This window comes from Canis lupus, chromosome 25, assembly GCF_048164855.1.
Source record: "Canis lupus baileyi chromosome 25, mCanLup2.hap1, whole genome shotgun sequence".
Lineage (NCBI taxonomy): Eukaryota > Metazoa > Chordata > Mammalia > Carnivora > Canidae > Canis > Canis lupus.
The window spans coordinates 21,000,568-21,022,595 of NC_132862.1; the positions used below are offsets into that span (position 1 = coordinate 21,000,568).

General features: G+C 39.7%; 1 protein-coding gene across 4 annotated transcripts in view; it reads left to right on the forward strand.

Annotated features, from left to right (window-relative positions):
- Positions 1-1,528: 1,528 nt before the first annotated feature.
- Positions 1,529-22,028, forward strand: part of ITPR2 (inositol 1,4,5-trisphosphate receptor type 2) — a 470,949-nt gene continuing 450,449 nt past the window's right edge. For 3 of the 4 annotated variants that reach the window (XM_072798592.1, XM_072798594.1, XM_072798596.1), the window contains exon 1: positions 1,529-1,753. In XM_072798592.1, the coding sequence (XP_072654693.1) occupies positions 1,662-1,753 (92 nt within the window). In that variant the 5' untranslated portion in view covers positions 1,529-1,661. The remainder of the gene's footprint in view (positions 1,754-22,028) is intronic. The other variant, XM_072798595.1, reaches the window with a different exon arrangement.

The following is a 22,028-nucleotide window of genomic DNA, read 5'->3' on the forward strand; positions in this document are numbered from 1 at the left end:
TAAGGACACGAAGATTGTCAGTGGGATGGTGACAGCGGGCTCACAGAGGTGGAAGGTTCAACCTGGGCTATGAGTTAAGGAAGCAGAGGAGGCGTGTCCTTGGAGGCCAGACGAGGTTCACCGCCGGGGTTGGCTGCAAGAATTGCTGGCTCAGCCAAGTGGCCAAGTGACGTTTACCTCCATCGAGGTTTGCGTCCACCTGGACATCTGCTGACTGGTCAAGTTTCACTAACGCCATATACTGGAGAGAAAATCCAAAACTACATACTTCAAATAGATACAGATCCATCCTCCCTCCCTCCCTCCCTCCCTCCAAATAGATACAGATCCATCCTTCCTTCCAATAGATACAGATCCTTCTTCCCTCCCTTCCTTCAAATAGATACAGATCCTTCCTTCCTTCCTTCCAATAGATACAGATCCTTCTTCCCTTCTTTCCTTCAAATAGATACAGATCCATCCTCCCTCCCTCCCTCCCTTCCTTCAAATAGATACAGATCCATCCATCCATCCTTCCTTCCTTCAAATAGATACAGATCCATCCATCCATCCTTCCTTCCTTCAAATAGATACAGATCCATCCATCCTCCCTCCTTCCCTTCCAATAGATACAGATCCTTCTTCCCTTCCTTCCTTCAAATAGATACAGATCCATCCTCCCTCCCTCCGTCCCTTCCTTCAAATAGATACAGATCCATCCATTCTCCCTCCCTGCCTCCCTTCCTTCCTTCAAATAGATAGAGATCCATCCTTCCTTCCTTCCTTCCTTCCTTCCTTCCTTCCTTCCTTCCTTCCCTTCCCCCTTTCCCTCTGTCTTTATTATGCATTTGTTTTTATTTCTACTTCCCGCCTGGCTTCAACACCTTCCTCTCCCTCCGACAGCACCCCCGCCCCCCCGCCCCGTCCGGGGGCTCCGGCTCCACCTTTTCATCTCCAGGCGTTCAGCAGGCTCCGCGCACCGCGCGCTCCTCCGCGCCCGCGCCAAGGCCAGCGGGCGCCCTCCCGCCCCCTTGACAGCCCGGGGAAGACGTGCCGGCCCCGCCGCCCTTCTTCGTCCCCGGCGGGGACCGCCGCTCGCCACCGCGCCCCGCTTCCCGGGTGGCCGGGCCCGGCAGCGCCGCCCCGCCCCGCCCCGCCCCGCCCGGGCCCAGCTCCGCCCCCGGCCGCCGCTCGCTGATTGGCCTCCCGCCGCCTTCCCCGGGCTCGTCTCCTCCCCTCCGCCCGATGGGCCTCGCCACCTGGTCCAAAAATTCCCCCGAGGGGACCGAGGGGCTCCGCGACCGGCGGCACCCGGCACCCGGCACCCAGCACCCACCGGGCGGCGGGGCCGGGCGCGCTGGGGCGCAGGCGGGGAGGGGACGCGGAGGAGGCGGGAGGAGGAGCGAAGGTGTGGGGGACAAAACTTCTGAAAGGAACAGGAAACCTGCCGGGGAGGCGGCGGCTGCGGCTCTCGGGGCGCCCGGGCGGCGAGGTCGCGGGGAGCGCGGCGGGCGGGCAGGGCTGGGCCCCGACACCCGGTCACCGGGCCGTGCCCTCCCCGCCGCCGTGGGCGCTGCCGCCGCGCGCTCCGCTCCGTCCCGCCTCTGCCGCCGCGGCTGCCCGGAGAGGGCGGCGAGGGCGCGGGGAAGACGAGGGACGTGTGCTCCGGAGCATGAAGCAGCATGTCTGATAAGATGTCCAGCTTCCTCTACATAGGGGACATCGTGTCCCTGTACGCGGAGGGCTCGGTCAACGGCTTCATCAGCACCCTGGGGTAAGCCGGGGGCGGGGGCCCCCCAGCCCTGCCCGCCGTGCGCGCGCGCCCCCGCCCCTGGGGCTCCCCGCGGACAGCGCCCGGGCGCTCGCTGCGCGCCGGCGGGGAGCTGCCTGCCCCGGGAGGCGAGGCTTTCCCAGCCGCTTCGTCATCCGAAGCTCAGAGCCGCGGCAGAAAAGGAGGAAGTGATTCAAGAGCCCCGAGACAGGGCCCTTGCGGAGAGGTCTTCTCCGGCTTCTGCACGGGGCGTTGGGGTTAAAATGCCTGTGTCCCCTCAGGGGTGCGGCAGACGCGCGCCTCCACCGCCCTGGAGCCCCCCTCGGTGCCCGGGTCGGCCTGCGAGCCGATCCCGCGATGCGCTGCCGTGAGCCCGACAGTGTGGCTTTGCCCTCGCGGGGTGGCTCCCCGTCCCGTCTCCGCTGGAGTAGTTTTCTCTGGGCTTTGCCAGACGGGGACTTGGCCCGCCGTCGGGGCGGCCTAGGGACAGGGCAGCGCTGTGACCCCTCACGGGTCCCCAAGGGCCTCCCGGGTTCCAGAGCTCGGACGGGCTTTTCCCCGTCTCGGGCCTTGGCCCACTGAAATCCTCCACCTCTCCTGGAACTCAGCCGAGTGCAGGGCTCTGGAGACTCGAGTTGATTTATGAATGGGGGAAATATGTCTATAAACATAGCATGTGCTACTTGCTGAAATAGGACTTCCTTGATTACTGGTATTTTCTCTCTGTCCTGACTGTGAATACCGGTTAGCAGCTTAAATGCACAGGGCAGTGCATTTTGATGCGCACGCATTTCTTTCTTTCTTTTTCTTTTTGTTTTTTGGTTACTTTATGGTCTCCGTACTTAAGACTGCCCCGTCTTCCAGATTTCAGGCTGCGGAACTGGTGTTTCCACTCCTGGTTGGTCACTGTTTTCTGCTGTTAGGTTTTAGGGCACATGACGGAACATGCAGTGTCCTTGGACCGTGACTGTGAGCCGTATTATAACGGAGTGACAGGGGACCAGGAAGGCACCAGGACTTAAAACAGCTTGTGTTCATTGTGCATCTCCCCTAATCGGGGAAGGAAGGCAGGGGGATATAATGTTATCCCTGTAAGGTGGATGTTAATTGTGAAACTGAAGTGTGGAAGAAAAATGTATCAATGGCCAAATGCCTGTGTTGGGTTTGTTCCTGACAGTATCGGGTCAGTTTTTGCAACCCCAACAACGTTTTGCAGATGAACTGGGCTGCACTTCACCTTTTCCCACCATAGACTCTCTGGGTGGTGGTTAAGCAGGAAATGCCCAGGCCCAAAATGTTTAGGGTCAGATCCTGGCGAATCCACATGTGAACCTTAGGACCCTGAGCAAAGTTACAATATTGCTCTGTATCTCAGTTTCTTCATGTCTGAAAATGGGAATGATAGTGGTTTCTGCCTCAGAGGGCTGTGGTGAGGACGAAGGGAGTTAATACATGTAAAATGCTTAGCACAATACCTGGCACATAAAAAGCCCTTTTGTAAGTGTAGGCTATTGTAATTATCACTACCTTGGTGACTGTGAGCAATAGTTACACTTGTAGACAAAAATAATGAAAAGGACTAGGAATAGAGCATACAACCTAGACAAATAAAAGGCCATGTTTTTGTAGTATCTTGTTCAGCAAAGGTATGTGTTTGTGTACCTATACACACACATGGGGCTAGAGATGGTAAATCAGGAAGCTACAACTCTAGCGGTTGTGCAGTCTCTCCTGCTCATTTTGGAGATCAAGGAACCGAGGGGAAAAGAAATGAAACGACTCGCCTAAGAATCAAGACATTAATGCCCAAAGCTGAAACCGTAACCCTGTCTCCAGATTCCCAGCAAAGTGTGTGTTTCTTTGGTTACACATCATAATAAAAATAAAGCCTTGATAAAAGTAAGCTCGACCTTTAATGAGGCATATGTTTCTAGAAATATTTATCAGTATTCAGTATTTCTTGCTGGTGTTTTGAAGGCTGAGTTTCCTTAGGATGTGTGTAATAGTTCTGTTCTGTTAACAAACCGAGTCTTGTTGAGGTTCCTATGACAAGACCTCTGTGCAGTTCCATTCTAAGGTGAGGAAGGATCTTTAGAAATGCTGCCCTTGGTGAAGCTGGGTGCTTTGGATATTCTTTTTCTCTAACTTGGGGAGCTAAAAATTTGTTTTAAAGTTTCTGATTGCTGTGTTAGCTCTTTATCTGCTTGACACTTGATAGCATGGTGGTTTTTCAAATTCAGCCGGAGGGAGTAGTTAATGAGAACTTAATTTACACAGCATTTCAAGGTAATTCTTGGTAAAGGTACTTGTCTGTAAAGAAATTTTGTTTGCTCTTAACATTTGGTGTGAGAGGGAGTTTTGGAGCATATGCATTGTTCTACTTAGCTTTAAGGACGTTTTGCAATAAGGTAATGAATTTTTCTGCTGAAAAGAAAATCAGGTTCACTCTGTGAGAGTTTAGCAGGCTTCTCAGAGGTACTTCCTACTGGAAGTGTGGGAAGATTTTCATAGGCTCTGTGACCCAGCTTCTAAGTTCGATTTTTCAAGTCTGTGAAAATTAGAATGTCCCAGTTGCAAAGATTTGCATTTCCTCTTTTTTTCTCCGGTTATTCTTTAACCAATACTTACCTGGTGTTTCTGAATCCGTTTGTTGCTGACTGAAGTGTTATACTCCCAGCTTGTATAGGTGCAAAAAGGGCCCAGTTTGTATTTTCTTTTCTTTTTTTCCAGTTTGTATTTTCTAACTTAACTTTTCATCTAAAGACCTATTTAGGAAATCATCTAAAGACCTATTTAGGAAACGATTATGGGACGCCTGGGTGGCTCAGTAGTTTAGCATCTGCCTTTGGCTCATGTGATCCTGGGGTCCTGGGATTGAGTCCCCCATTGGGGTCCCCACAGGAAACCTGCTTCTCCCTCTACCTATGTCTCTGCCTCTCTCTCTGTGCCTCTCAGGAATAAATAAATTTAAAAAACCAAAAAAAAATTGATTTAAGGAAAACTGCTTTATCTATTTATTTAAAGATTTTATTTATTTAAAAGGGAGAGAGAGCATGAGAAGAGAGAGTGGCAGAGGGAGAGGGGGAAGGAGAGGGAGAAGCTGGTTCCCCACCGAGCAGGGAGCCTGAAATGGGGCTGGATCCCAGGACCCCTGGATCATGACCTGAGCTGAAGGCAGACGCTTAACTGACTGAGCCACCTAGGCGCCAGAGAACTGCTTTAAATCTTAGAGAATGAAGATCCTAGAGAATGAACATACATTGTAAATAATTTTTTGCTAATGGTACATTTTAGGATTGTCATCTTTAATTTTTAAAGGGAAGGGGGGGAATTTTGGAATCTGCTGTATGATTTCAAATGCAGTGGTAATTGTTCCTTCTGCTCTTTTAAAGTTTCGTTATCCTGAGAATGACTTTGCTGGCTGTTGCCATATCGGACACTTCATATTTCTGGGTCCATCCACTTGACCAGTGGTTAGATGCCATACAGTGGGAATGAGCATAGCAGAACTTCCAGGATGGGTGGGATAGAATCAGGGAAAGGTATTTAACTCCGTCATTATCCATCCTCCATAGGATTGAGAGGTTTAGCAGATGACATGTATGCATCTGTGTGTGTGTGTGTGTGTGTGTGTGTGTGTGTAAGTGATTGCTGCCTTTGGTTTGAAATTTCATCATAGGATCTACTAAGAATCAACACCCACTAGTTAATGCCTTAGTCACTGATGCAGTGACTGCAAAGCACCTTCAGAGTCTCTTAGCCAGAGTGCCAAAAGGTTGGGGCCCTATTTTTACTTTCTGCTTGATTTTGGCCAATTCAGTGAACTTTTCAGTTCCTTTGTTTCCATGTTCAATGGCAGACGTGAGGTAGGGTGGTGGTGTGTCACATAGTTTATAATTCGTTCCTGGGATGAATGAAACTGCAAATGTGTGCCTTTTATTGTTCCAAGTTATAGTCCCGCTCCCGTTAACGTTTTTGATATTTAAATATTTGCAGATTTGTTTTATTATCATCTTCTTTTTGTCATTGAATTATGCTACTCTTATAGTTTTAAAAATCTTTCCCTTACTAGGACTATCTGATCAGTGAAGAGTCAAATAGATGAAGCAAGGAATGGTTATGGTCAAGTTTTATTTCAGAATAGTTTGTAGGTTATCTTTAGTCTTCCAAATAGAAGCCTTCAGAGTAACAGCCAGTATTTCCTGCTGCCATTAGCTATGTAAATGTAACTTTGTTTTGGCTAAGGCATATGTTATTGTGATCAAAATATCTAAAAATCCATCGAATATTTGCATGCCTGTTCAGTGGGGAGGAAGAAGACCGTAGAATCTCGAATACTTGGTTGTTTTGGAAAGTCTAAGGGTTAGTAGTGTCATGTTATGGAACTTGAAATCTGCTCAAGTACAGAGACACTTTCTGAAGTGGCGAACATAAAGTCTATTTTAAGCTAAAAGGTTGACTGTTTCATTAACTTAGAAGTAATTCTTTTTGACCCTCTTTTGTGGAGAGAGCTCAGTCAGGTAAACAACCATCCCTCCTCAAAGGCCCCTGATGCTTCGTTCTGATAGACTAGAATTCACAGGAAACTGCTTAGCCTTATTCTGGGTTTAACAGAAGATTTTTTTTTTTTTTTTTTTTTTGGCATAGGTAGCACATTTCATAAGCACATTTTTCCCTTGGAACTGTTTTTGTACAGATGGAATATAGATAACTCACAGAAAATAGAATACTATAGACTCATAATTTAAAACTGAAATTCCAGGCACAGGGTGTGTCTTCATATATAAATCTAGAAGAATAAGTAATAGTGGACTTCTATGACAAAATTATAGCACAATAGCCAAATGACTTTAATTCTTTTTTTTTTTTAAACACCAGTTTTTGGTAACATAATCAGATTACAATGAGAAGTGAAATTTTATGATCATTCATTCATTTAATGGATAAAACTGCCTTTCAAAGGTATTGATGCCTTTTTTTGTGGTTACCTTTCTACACTCATACAGATTTAAATAGGAAAGTTTCCAATATATGCCTTCAGAAAACCATAATTCTATTAAAGAAATACAAAACAATAGGTATGGAAAATAGGGAAAGAAAATAGAGCAGCGTAATAAGCACTGGTGGCACTCATGGTGAATGGATAGGTGATTTTTATTTTCATTTTTGTATCTCTTGTATCTCCCAGATTCTATATATGTTTCTTTAATTAAACATCTATTACTGGTATAGTCAGGAGAGTTAGTTAAAGTGAAAACGATATTTTTAAAGATTCTTCAGTTTTTTTTTTATTACTGTTGGTCAGTAGTATTTACCTTAAAAAGCATAAATAAATTATTGTCCTGGTCATGGGCAGTGAAGGAAAACTATAAACTAGGAAAACTATAAACTAGCATCTGTGTTGCTGAAATAGATGGTTATATGTCTACCATAGCCAAATTTTTTCCTATTATTTGCTATCATTGGCATTGAAAATGTATTATGGAAGAATGTTTGTCTGGCCAGTAATGCTGAGCAATTATGAATGATTGGTTTAACTTATGCACTAAATAGATAGTTTGTTTTATTTTAGAAGTCTGTTTACACATGCAAGAAGTATGCACTTTAGCATGGCTGACTTGTTCCTGTTTGTAATCTTAGTAGTCACTATGGTACTTTTATTTCCTGAGTCAGCATCTATAGGCAATAGTTTGTGAAGGATTTCTTTTTGTGTATGAATAATTGAAATGTTTTCATTAAGTATCTTCAAAATGGATGGCTTAGCTTTTTCAAAATTCAAATTAATAATTGGCTAACAATAGTTATTTTATAGTTTATACAACACACATCCACAGAAATCCAACCCTGAATTGAGAATAAGTTAAATTATGAGGTTATTTAGAAAAAAACTTTAATCATAAAATTGAAAATGTGTTTACATCGTGAATCAAGCCCGGTAACTTGTGATGTTGTTTATGCAGGAGCATGCTGCAGATGGAATCATTAATTCATTCAACAAATATTTAATGAGTCCTGATTATGTGCTTGGGATACAGTGGGAAGAGAGGCTAGATTTTTTTTTAAGATTATTTATTTATTTATTTATTTATTTATTTATTTATTTATGAGAGACACACAGAGAAGCAGGCTCCATGCAGGGAGCCCAATGTGGGATTTGAACGCGGCACTCTGGGATCACGCCCTAAGCCGAAGGCAGACGCTCAACCACTGAGCCACCCAGGCGTCCTTAGATTTTTTTTTTTAAGATTATATATATTTGAGAGAAAGAGAGAGAATGGAGGGAGGAAGAGGGAGGGGAAGAGGGAGAAACAGACTCTCTGCTAAACTGGGAGCCCAAGGTAGGGCTCAATCCCAGGACCCTGAAATCATGACCTGTTGCCAAAGGCAGACCCTTGACCAACTGAGCCACCCAGAGGCCCAGAGATGCTAGATCTTAAACGGTGTTTAATTATTATCTCCAAAACTAAAACTGTCTTTGAGAATTTGTAGTAAGTAGATTCGTTTGAGAACTTGGCGAAGATCTATGGGAGAGTAAATGTACTGACACCTTCTTTGCTCTCAGTGCTGTAATTACCACGAAGTAAGGAACTGTCATTTTAATCTTTGTTGCCTAGCACCTCACACAATTCCTGTTTAATAAATATTTGTGAAATCAGTGTAGTAACTATTTAGTGATGGAGGTAAGATTGATATTGAATAACCACAACATAAGGCAATTCTTTTAAAATGTCATAAAGATGATTAAAAACAGTGTTATAATGAAGTCAGAAGAGGATTCATTGCTTCTGGCTGGTATGACCTAGAGAGGGCTTCTAGAAGGAGGTGGTATTTACGTAGAACTTTGAAAGATCTTTAGGATGGATATTTGTCTCAAGTCTATACCCATAATTTGATCATGTATTCTTGGTACTTTTTTCTTCCATTTAAAAAGAAGCTTGGTGAAATTTTACTGTCCATTTTGATAGCTCCAAAAAGGGAAGCAAATAATTTGATACTTTTGAGATATGAAGAAATAGAAGAAATGATATAAGAACATATTTTATCCTTATTACCAATTGTAAGATGTTTTAGTTTGGTTCAGACCCTCTGACTTTTTGCCTCCTGCTGCCTGTGACTGTTCAGCGCACACACACACACACACACACACACACACACACACACACATTCCCACATGGTATAGAATACCTTTCATAGGTTCCTATGAATGCAGAAAAAGACTTAGGGAGTGAACAAAGCATAACTTGAATACATATCTAAATTCTTAGAATTCAGATGTGTTATTGAGCTTCTTCTATCTATTAATTAGTAAGGTGTTTGAGCTATTAAAATATTCTCATAAAAATTTCTTTGTGAAAATTATAAAATGCTGGACTTTTGTTATGTATTAGTTTTCCAAAAACAATTCCTCAACAGAGTCCTAAAGAAAACTGAAGGTTTATTTTTTAAGATTTTTATTTATTTATGAGAGTCAGAGGGAGAGAGGGAGAGAGAGAGAGAGAGAGGTAGAGACATAGGCAGAGAGAGAGGCAGGCTTCATGCAGGGAGCCTGATGTGGGACTTGATCCTGGGACTCCAGGATCCTGCCCTGGGCCAAAGGCAGGTGCTTAACCGCTGAGCCACCCAGGCGTCCTGAAAACTGAAGTTTTTAATTAAGTAATTCCTAGATATTTAGTGCTCCAACACCTTGTGGTAATGACTAATCTTGAAACAGTCACTAAGAGCAGATATTACTACTCTCCACATCTTATCTCCTATTGAAAAGAGGATTCTTCAGATTATGCAAGGAATTACATGGATCATCAGAGCTAATTATAAGAGCATAAAGAAACAGAACTCACAGAAAAACCAAAATATAAAACTGGACGATAAAGTTGTTGATTGACTTTTCTAGTGACAAATCAAAGTATATTACAGATGTCTCCTGCTCTCTGAAAGTGCACTTTACCCCATTAAAAAAAAAAACCTACATTAATACTTGTTTTCTCTAATTGAAAGAAATCCAAAGAGGATTTTTGCATTTATGAAATGGTAATTGCTTCTTTGCTTTATTTCAGTTTGGTTTATGAAAGGTGTCATAGGAATGCTCTACTTTCTGATGGGGGTGGGGTGGAGAGGGAACCTGTTGTTTTGTAAAAATTGCAGAGAATAAAGTGATCTCCAACTCATGTTCCAACTCACATTTAATTACATTATTTACAAACCTTGTACTGAGTTGTCTTGGAACTCTTGAAAAAACAGTATATCAGTATCTTTTGCTATCCTAATTCTCACCACCCTGTCTCAAAAACCCAAAAGACTTGGAAAGCAAAAGATACTTGCATATTATTTTCCCACATGGTTAAAGCCTAAGAATCAAAAGTCTGTAAAATATATTAGAAGTAAGGTTCTTAAAAAAAAAAGAAGTAAGGTTCTTTTGTTTGTAAGGAACAGAAACCATCTCTGGCTAGCTTAAGCAAAGAAGGAAATGTTAATTATAAGGATACTGGAGGAACTCCAAGAAATTGAATGATGAGCTCAACAACTGAGCAATAAGAAAGGCCGAAACCCAGGGCTGCTGTGGGAATCTGTAGAGCAGAACTTTCTCTCTCGAGTCCTGCCATTCACATGAGTTGGATCCAACAATTCCTATACTCTACATCTTTCTTCTTAAATTTCAGAATAACAAGTGATGGAATTTGGGTCCATTTGGATTATTCACTTATGTGAATGAAAGAAGTGATAGTGCCAGGTTTAATTACCAGAGAAGTCACTGAGCAGGGCTCTCTGATTTCTGCCAGCTTCCAGGCAGTCTGGTGTGGGTGCGGGAGAGCTAAGAGGAGTGTGAGCTTAGATCACCGCTTGCTTAGTGGGTAGATTAACGGTAACTTCTTAGTGCTTTTCTAAATCATAACTGTGGGAAAATATATTTAACATACATTTTACCATCTTAACCATTTCAGGTATAAGCATTAATCAGATTTAAGTGTTGTGTAGCTATTGCCACTATCCATTTTCAGAACTTTTTCATCATCCCAGACAGAAACTCTGTTAACTGTTAGAAAGTCACTCTCCCTGCGTCTTCTCCTCCTCTCTGCAATTCCTAGTCTACTTTCTGTTTCTAGCAGTGGAATTGGTGGGTCATTGGTAGCATATTTAACATTTTGCCTCAGCCTTTCCTATTCTCCTTGTCCTGCTTTACCCCTTCCTCCCCATACTATCTTATTACCGTATGTAATATATAAGATACATAAATAATGTATCCATTGTTTATCACCTGTCTATAAACTCTTTGTAGGTAGGTATCTTTCTGTTTTGTCACTGAATATCTCAAGTGCTGGGCTCCATAAATATTTATTGAATTAGGATATGTATATTCTCAAATCCCTAAGTAGCTGTTAACATCAGCCCTCCTCTGGAGAAAAGTCAATGTAATTGTTCTTACTAAATGTTTTGAGAATTCATATAGGTAATTCTTTTAAAACAGATGAAAGTTGTCATTGGTTTTATGGTGCCATTAAATCTTACTATAATAGGTAGTTTAATAATCTCTTGGGTCATATCTCTGTACCTACCTGGCCCAATATGTGATAAAACCTACAGTCTGGAAAAAGTAATGTATAAAGTCTTATTTAATGGTTTGTGTATTATAGCCACATTAAAGAAAAGTTGATATTTCTGAAAGTTCAGTTTTGTTTTTAATGTGTGCAAAGGGTGAATTTGTAAGCATTTTATGAGACAATTTCTTACTTTAAATGAGCTCTTTCCCTTTGTGGATGGTATATAACATAACACATCCAGAGAGTTATTTTGCATTTTAACTGCTATGGGCAAAAAAGTTTAGTCGGAAATAATTTGCTAATATGAAACTGGAGAATAGTTGGGGGAATTTATAGAACTGAAGAAAAATAAAAGAGGGCATATAATAACATATAATTTTTATTTTTGAAATTTAGCAATAAGTGTCTGGAAAAGGATAAGCATATAAATATAGGTTGAGAGAACAAATGGTCAGTATTTTTGTTTTCCATTAATGTATATTCTGTTTATTGACCGAGTCTTTTAGAATGTGGTTGGCCTCAAGCTTATTCCAAAATATACATGTTTGGCCATTCTTCTTAAGAACTTATAATTTGCCAGAGTTGATATTTGCTCTTATTCTTGGCATCTTCACTGGTAGCAATGTACAAATAAAAACTTCTCTGAGGGTGTATTGGCATATAGAATAGAGAAATAAAGTGAAAATGATAGATATGCACAAATTACAAAATAATTAAAAGAGTGAAACAATGTCTTTCTATTTCCTTGAGTTATAATGTGCCATGATCATCTATGATAGGTGTGTAAAATGTAATAGCTTTAGAAAAGTACTTTTGAGATGAAAGATACAAAACATTATCAGAGTTTTGCTTCATTTCTGTAATATCCAAGTCAATTCAGTGGAAGTACATCATACTAATTAAATACAATGACTTAAAAATATGTTACACAGGGCACCTGGGTGACTCAGTGGTTGAATGTCTGCCTTTGGCTCAGGTTGTGATCCTGGGGTCCTGGGATTGAGTCCCACATCGGGATCCCCACAGGGAGCCTCTTTCTCCCTATGTCTCTGCCTCTCTCTCTGTGTCTCTCATGAATAAGTAAATAAAATAAAAAAAAAATACACAAATCACCAACACAGTTGCATTAGGGATCCAAAATAAGTTAATGATTTAAGGACTAGTTACTTGTGTTTGGCTAAAGTGTTCAAGGTCACTGCTGATATCAGGGACATAACTACTTAAACATTTGCATTTCAAGTAGATTTTTGGCTTCAACCATATTTTCAAAGAGGGTAATTTCAAACCTGGTTGTTAAAATAGGCAGGAAATGTAAAGAAAGGAATTTTGTTGTAGTAAGGACTCTATACTTGTGGCTAGGAATGGTAAAAATTGTGACATTTAAGTCAAATTGAGCCACATTGTCAATGAAAGTGTTAGTTATTTAAAACTTTACTAAATTAATCCATCTCTTCCATCTCTAGGATTAATAACAAATGAGAAAAGGGCCTTTACTTACTCTTCTTCCCTATTTACCTGGCAGGACATGATTTAATAGTTGAGTTCAATTCTAAACTCTTGTGAAGAATGAGCCTCCTTTCCTGATCAGTACAAATGAAGTCATTGTTATCTGTTAGGGTGAAACACAGTGCTTATTTCCACTGTTAGCTGCTACAAAATCTCTCAGAAAGTCTTTTAAAATATTATCAAATTGCAAGTATAAAAACACTTTTTTGTTATTGAGGAAGCTGGATAAAGAATTGTTTAGGTAAATTGTCATGTAGGAGTTTTGCGAGGCAGTAATTGCTTTGGCAATAGTATATCAATTTATAGTATGACAATTTTCTAAAGAGTAGATCAACATTTGTTTTGCATATTTTTTCAAAATGGAAGTTACAATTAATGTGATAAACTCTAAAGAATTGATGCCAACTGCGTCATTTAGTTTGAGCCCTATTTAAGTTAGCAAAATGCATTTTAATTTCAATTTCTATATCACAGACAGCTAGTTATTCTCTCAAATTCATTTTCCCTTTCTTTCATACTAACAGAAGTATTTGAGTTTGTGGGTTACCCATAATAAAGACCACATTTCCCTTGCTTCCTTGCAACCAGAGTGGTCATGGACTGAATTTTGAGGTCAGGCCTTTAAAGGAGACTTCTACTGCTCTCGTCCCTTCCCTCCCTCCCCCTGCTGTTTGCCATTGGGTTGATTGTAGTATGAGCAGATTAGAAGCCATCTTGAATTAGGCTGATGGATCAATATATTGGGAATAATAGAGCATCAGCAAATGAACCTGTTCTCTGGATCTCCTCACTTCCTGGCTTGACCACATTCTAAGAGAAGATAGGCAGATAAAGGCCAGATCATATAGTCCCCATTAGGTAATGTGAAGCCTTTGAAGGATTTTTTAAAAAGATTTTGTTTATTTATTCATGAGAGATACAGAGAGAGAGAGAGAGAGGGAGAGAGAGGGAGAGAGCGAGAGCGAGGCAGAGACACAGGCAAAGACACAGGCTCCATGCAGGAAGCCTGACTTGGGACTCGATCCAGGACTCCAGGACCACGCCCTTGGCCAAAGGCAGATGCTCAACCACTGAGCCACCCAGGGATCCCCCATTGAAGGATTTTTAAGCAGGAGAGTGAGATGATTAGGTTTTGCTCTAGGAGGATCAGACAGTGGTAAAGAGAAAGAATAGAATAAGGTTGCAAATGGTAGGCATGGGAGGAATCCGGGTCCTACATGAAGGTAGCCTGAACCAAGGAGCTGTACCTTCTTAGACCTAAGAAGTTTTACAGATTGAAATATTCGCTATGACTTTTGAGGCTTTATTTTAAAAATGAAACACACAGACTTGAAAGAAGTTTCTCTTTCATTTGCTTATGTTTGGATAAAAGGTCATTAGCCCAGTACAACTTCAGGCTCTCCTGGGCTCTGAGAGAAAAGCTTCTTGTTCTATGCTTTCTTTCTTCCCCTGGCTCTTTTTGGCACGATGCCTGCCCCCGTCCCCCCTCTTTGAGTTGCACATACATTCTGAGTTCCCTCTTACTTACCACAGGGCCTTTTGACATGTTTTCTTCTCTGTCCGGTAGGTTTCCCCACGTAAGCCCATCCCTTTCACCTAATTTATACCTGTTCATCATTCAGATTTCAGCTTGTTGATCTTTTGCAGTGAACTTTTCCTGATCTCCAGGCTGTGTGAACTCCCTTTCTATATGCTCATACAGCACCATATTTTTTCCCTTGAGAAAACTTGCCATAGTTGTGGTTTTAATTTTACTTAAACTCTGTAAGAGCAGAGCCCGTCAGTTTTGTTCACAATTATGTCTTCTAATACCTCACAGAGTATCTGTCAGATAGTAGGTACTGAAGAAATTTTGAGTTTGATTCAGACAAACCTGGTTTCTTTCTTTCTTTTTTTTTATTTATTTTATTTTTTTTTATTTTTTGAGAAAAATTATATGTGGATTAATGCTTTTCTTATAATTCCTTTGGTCTTTTTTTTTTTTAAAGATTTTATTTATTCATGATAGAGAGAGAGAGAGAGAGAGGCAGAGACACAGGCAGAGGGAGAAGCAGGCTCCATGCAGGGAGCCCAACGTGGGACTTGATCCCGTGTCTCCAGGATCATACCCTGGGCTGCAGGCGGCGCTAAACCACTGAGCCACCCGGGGGGGCTCTCTTTTTTTTTTTTTTTGACAAACCTGGTTTCAAAGTACAACTCTTCTTGGTATGACCTTAAGAAGTTACTTAATACTGAAACCTCAATTTCTTTATCTGTAAAAGTGGGATTATTCCTTAGGTTATATTGCCATGAGATTAATGGGAATTAACATATATAAAACCCTTAGCATCAAACTCTTACCATCAGGCACCCAAAATTAAATATGTAGAAACTGTTATTACAACAACTGTATTGTAACAACTGCTGTTGTTATTACTATTACTTTTATTGTTACTATATTCAAAACATCAGCTAGAGTCTCTTTTTGGAAGCTTGGTTGAGTTCATGTGTGTTGATGTTCAAAGTTCTGCTGAATTATGTTTATAAAATTTTTTAGTAAATGAATTTAAGCTGGTATTTGTTTAGTAGGCTGTTCAAAGGCACACTACCTTATCTATTATTTATTTTGGTTTTGGCTTTTTTTTCTTCCTCACTTCGATAATGCACGTTACTAAATTGCAGGCACTTATATTTATCTTTTATTAGTGGTTTGATGCCTGCTATCCTTTTGATGTAATGCAAACACCTGAAGTGTATCAACATTAGTAATAACCTTAGAATTGCTTGGCATATATATACCCTATCTTCTTTGACTAGACTTTTCAAGTGTTGTTACATTTTAAAGATAACATGTTATTTTAGTTGCTGACATTTCTTCCCTGGTAGGACATAGTGGTAAAATGAAACAATTTTGTTTTATTTATTGAAACAAAAAAATGTTTGCTTTGGAGCCATTAGGATAGAGATTTTACACAGTTTTCCACTGGACAGCTGGTGCTACTGTATCTTCTGTGGTTTCCTATTGGCCAAGAACTCCTAATGAACATCTGTGACTGGTAGAGGGATTAGCAAAATCATTTCTCTAATTCGGATAATTAGTTGGTTTACAAATAACAAATTTGCCTAGGATAATCTTGTTAAATTTTGAATAGTGACTAATCAAATAATGATGGTTACTTATCTTGGGAACACTAATGATTTTTAGACAAAATCATAGGGATCTGAAAGGCATGGAGTGTGTTCTTACTCCTGCCTCTTAGATCTGCCTAACGAACAAAAGTACATAGGCTCTAGCCTTTTTTCAGTTAGGCCATAAAAGAAGGTTTTACTACTTACTGGAATCTTAGTATATGTATGCACACAAACTGTTGAAGAATCCTTATAAATAAAAGCATTTAAAAAACCACTTAAAATCCCCTCTTTATAAGCTCTTCTTTGAAAGTTTCTCTATGATGCTTCCTTTTAGCTAATATAAAATCCTTATGTTGCAGTTTATACCAGTTTGCTTTTCTAGTCCTACTGGAGTAATGGATAAGAGCTCCACACATGTCACATTCCTTGTTATGACAGAACTAGTGAACCTGAAGATCCGTAATAATCAGGGTGTTTTTGGTTGCGAGAAACAGAAGACCCAACTGGAACAATTGTCAGCAAAGAGAACTTTGTAATCACGGTAACTGAAGAGTCTAGGCAGAGCTCTGTTACAGACTCTGTCCCTTGATTCTGTTTTATCATGAGTGTTAGTTCCATCCTCAGCAAGCCTCGGTCTCTGGTGGTGGCATGGCTGCCAGCAGCTTCTGCCTCACAGTACCCTATCCTCTTACCCTCAGAGCTGAGAAGAGTGCCTCATTTCCTCAGACCCTAGAAGTACTGCAGTCATCACTGTTGCTTGACTAGGATAATGGTCCCATCTTCAGCTGAACCCTGTGGCTAGGGAATGAGATGCTCTTCTTACAGAGATGACATCATCATGCCCTGAGTGGGAGAAAGAAGGGCCCTTCTCCATTATTCTCTCAGGATTCTGATGCCAGAGAAAGGCAGTGGATGCTGGAAAGGCAGACAACACGTGCCCACTGCAACCGAATAACGTTACCCCTTAGCTTCCAGGCAGCCAGATTTCCTATGTCCTTACAGCCAGGTTTTCAAATGTGAAGGCTTTAATTACCTTTGGTGCTAATAGAAGACTATTCTCTTTCCAGTTTATTACTTTTGGGCTTGTTATACTAGCACTGTTTCAGGTGGAGCTTACTTCTGGATGAAAAGGAGGAAATTTAATACAAATTATACAATACAAATGCAAATTATTTAATATCGAAATTCAGTTTCCCATCTTTAAATTGGGAGTACTAATTAAATGTGTCCTCTGTTCCTTAGTGGTTCTTTGGGGATATGAAATGATGTTATACCTGTGTAAATGTTCGAAAAGGTATACTGGTACATGCTAGATGTTTTGAATTACCTGAATACTTTTACATGCTGTAATAAAACTCAAGTCTAGTCCAGTCTAAATTTGGCATCAACTCTTGAAGGAAAGGACTCAGGAAATTAAGGGTGGGGGTCATGGTGAGGGGTCAGAGGTAAGGGAGCAGTTTATTGTGCCTAAATAATACCTCAGTAATGTTGCTACAAAAGAAAAAAAGGAGGGAGTTTATGAAACAGACATTTTCAAAATAAGTACATTATTCATAAGCACATGAATAAATGTGCTTTGATAAATGAATCTCATCCAAAAAAAAAAAAAAAAAAAGAATCTCATCCATGAAAGTATATGCGCGAGAATCTCTATATCTTACACTAAATTTTATTGTGAATGCATTTCCTTTCAATGTAAATAGTTTTGTTTAGGCACAAGTAGCTTATCCACTTCATGGAATAATTGTGGCACCTTATGTGCACACAACGTACATGAATTAATTATTTTTATGGAGATACATACAAAGCAGGGTGTAATATAGCAGGATTTAAAATACAAATTTTGAAATAAAAAAAATCACTAGTTTAGATCCCCCACATTAGAAAATTTTGTTTTGAAAATACTTTCAATTAAAAATTCCACCTATTTTGTGCCAGAGCTAGATGTGAATTATGATCCCTAATTAATATGTAATATTGAAATGTGATCTTTGTGTGACCTTTCAGAAATGACACCATAAATTTCTCTAAGTCTTAAAAGTCAGTGTCTTCAACTCATTTTTTTCCTCCTATTTTAGTATTTAAAACTCAGGTCCACTTTGAACTACTGAAGAAATTGGTTAGTTATGATATAATTATCTAGAAATCATATTTAATTTCAAGGTTGAAATCAAACGACTAAATACATAGATGTTTGATAATAAGCTTTTAAAGGCAATGTGGATTTTGGAAAGATCCTTTTAAGTGCTAAGGTTTGAATTCTATCCTACCTTGAAGAGGTTCTGAGAACTTGGAAAATTATTTAATATCGGAATTCAGTTTCCTATCTTTAAATTGGGAGTAGTAATTATATGTGTCCTCTGTTCGTTAGTGGTTCTTTGGGGGTATGAAATGATGTTATACCTGTGTAAGTATTTGGAAAGGTATACTGGTACATGCTAGATGTTTGGAAAATTCATATATATATATACATATACATATATATTTAAATGATAAAGTCATAAGGAGGTCACCCCAACCTATTTATTAGCTTGAGTTGAATCATATTACACATTTAAATATCAATGGCTTCATTTTCCAGATTTGATGTAGTTTAAAAAGCCAGAAAATGTTTCCCCTGTAAAACATTTCCCAGAAAATGTTTTCCATTGTTGTAGCAGTGATGCAAATAGAATGTTATGTACATAACCCATTATTTTCTTGATTTTATTTTGTGTTTATTGATGAAAGGACATATTTGGAAAAGAGAAATAATTAATGTATATAAATTATATATATGCATATATAAAATTATATATAACTAAAGTATTTTAAATATATGTATATATATGTATTTTTTTTAAAATGTCGTTTTAGTTAGTATAGGTAGTGGTTTTAAAATTACACTCCAAGTTTCATCTGACTACAATTCAACAGATCAATCATGATATTTGGAATGTTATTAAGAATATCCTTTTTTTAATTACTTTTTTTTTAACGAGACATGAGGAGATGAGTTATGGATTTAGGGTTTATTGATTGTTAAAAAAAGACATCTGGTCAAGCTGTTTCTTCTAACTCTGGTGTTCAGGGAAGGTTAAAGGGTGAAATACTTAGCACAATTATGTGTGTAAATCAAGATATCCATAAATTAAAGGAAATGTAACAACATTGAATGAGGGAACATAAAACACTTCCTATCACATCCTTTCTTTTCCTGTTTTTAAATTCTAAGCCCTTTAAAGAAAACTTTGCAATTTAGCAGTTCTTTAGGCTTTGTTTGGAATGCTAATGAGTCTGGCCTAGTAACAGCCCCAGCACTGCCAAGTTCTTGGAATTTAGATTTTCTCCAGTCATGGAAGGGGCTTTTGACTGGTGTGTGAAAGGAAGGGAAGACTGGATCCCTTGATGCTGTGCTTAGAGGAAGGGAGAATTAAAGAGGGTGGACGTGGGGAAAGTGGCGATAGGGCTTTCTACTATTTAGAGAGAATTTAGTGGTTTAGAATATTGAATAAAACAGATGACCAAAAGGATGTCATTTCACTCATTCAACATTTAAATACAGGACACCGTCGGGGGAGGTGGGGCACAGCTCTAAGGATTTTTGGAGACCATTTACTGTAGGGACTATCTATAAAACTGCTTTGCTAGAGGAAACTGAAGAAGGAACCAGGGATCGTCTTGGTAATACTCAATCTTAGTTTAGAGCAAATCTTGCGCCTTTCACAGACCTTCTTCTGACAGGACAAGAGCCAGGGCCAAAGGAGACCATGATGGTTTTTTATTCATTATGACTTAGGAAAATTTCTCCTTATCCTGGCAGGAGATCCCATCATCCTGCATGGATGTGGTCTCTCATGACAAAGCCCTCAGTGTACAACCCAGAAACAACACACATCTGAGGAATTGTTTGTCTCCTTATGGATGTATTTTTTCCATGTGATTTGTTATTATGGACAGCATTATGACTTAATGTGCAAATCTGTAGGGACTTTAAAAATAACAAGCTGAAGGGATGCTTGAGTGGCTTCATGGTTGAGTGTCTGCCTTTGACTCAGGGCGTGATCTTGGGGCCTGGGATTGAGTCCCATATCAGGCTCCCTGCTCAGTGCAGAGCCTGTTCTCCCTCTGCCTATGTCTCTGCCTCTCTCTGTGTCTCTCATGAATAAATAAATAAAATCTTTAAAAACAACAGCAACAACAAAAATAACAAGCTGAAAGCTGTATTAGTTTATGGGAGAGAGCAAGTATATTACTAAATCCACATGTGTTCCTAATAGCATGTCCCATAAGATAGGGTGACCATGTAGATTTGTCTTTCTCTCCTTGATTAGGAGTTTGGCTGGCAACCATTAGTTTGGCAAGATAATAGGACCCTAAACACAGTTACTTAAAAAGATGGCTTAAGGGGTGCTTGGGTGGCACAGTCAGTTCAATGTCAGACTCTTGATTTCGGCTCAAGTCATGATCTCAGGGTTGTGAGACTGAACCCCGAGTTGGCCTCCATGCCCAGTACGGAGTCTACTTAAGATTCTCTCTCTCTTTCCCTCTACCCCCACCCCCTGCATGCTCTAGCTCTCTCTCTCTCTCAAATAAGTAAATAAATCTTTAGAAAAACCCAAATGGTTTAAAAACTATTGTGGTAAGTTTGAAGCTTGACATTATAGAAGAGAAAGAATGAGAAAAACAGATACAGGTAAATAAGAGCACATGCTACTGAAAGACAGTAGCTGATTTTATTCATGGGGCAAATGGCTGCTGATGACATCGTTCTTCCCTTGGCTCTTCTAGGAGGCAAGAGAGTCATGCCATCTTGGGACATCTTACCAAAATGTCAAGTGAGATTGTCCTTAGGGAGACATCTTTTATTGAAGAGTGAAGGTAGTGCTTACCTGGTAAATAGGAATCAGTGAATTATTTGGTCAGGATAGGAAAAAAAAAAAAATCAGTGTGGACATTGATTACTTGTTCTTTAGTTTCACACCCAGGAGTGGCAGGAGGTTGAGAAAGAGGTTGTTTTGCCTTGAAAGGCATCTGCTTTTGGTCGTCTGGGAGTAGGAAAAGCCAAAATGAAAGCCACCAAATCACATTCATGGAGGAAGTTTTTGTGAGAAAATAGTTATAATGAATCAGGTGCTGTTAAAACATCTCCAGAAGATCATTTTTGAGTAAGGGAAAGCAGTGACCCTGGTTCCTGTTTGTCTTGTCTTATCTGCCTGCCTTCCTTTTTTTTTTTTTCTCTTTCTCTCTCTCTCTTTTTTCTTTTCTTTTCTTTTCTTTTCTTTTCTTTTCTTTTCTTTCTTTCTTTCTTTCTTTCTTTCTTTCTTTCTTTCTTTCTTTCTCTTTCTTTCTTTCTTCTTCTTTTTCTTTCTTCTTTTCCTCTCTCTCTTTCTTTTTTTACCAGATAAGAATCTGATCAATATCAGTTTAGTAGAAAACCATTTTACAGGTGAAAAGGAGAGATACCTTTCCTTTTGGGTTCAGGAAAGGCAAGTGTGAAACAGACAACCTATATATTTGCTTCAAAAGGAATTAGAAAGTAGGTACTGAGTACTCCTAAGCATTCAAATGATGAGCATACTGCAGAGCATGATACCTTTCTTGAGCTTATTTTTGTAAAATTATTTTCCTTTGATTTGAAATTCTATAGATGAAACTTATAACTTTAAGAGAAGCTTCTCAAATGCTAATTTCTCTTGTAACTTTTGGGAATTATTGACATTTTGCATGTTGCAACTTGATTGCTCTTCGGTTCTATTAAATTATAATAAAGGAACTTTCAAATTCAAAGTAAGTTGCTAAGGAAAAAAATAAAGTTGGCTATTGATAGCTATATTTGTAAGCTGGGCCCTTTAAAACTTCATAGTAGGGAGAAATCCTCCTTTTGGAGAGTTATTTCTTTGTTTCCCATTAGTTTTTTTTTTTTTTTTAAATCATTGAACTGTGTTTTGGCTATAAACAGCATCCTAAGAAGAGAAGACTGTATATGATCTACAGGAGAGGATCTAAATACTCTTTTCTATTCAGTCCTTAAAACGTTAATATTTGAGATACTTTCCAGCTCATTAGGAGTTAAGGCAACCAGCTATTAGCTATTAGTTTTGTTTCCTTAGAAAAAAGGAATCATTAAAGGAGTTAGCCTCATA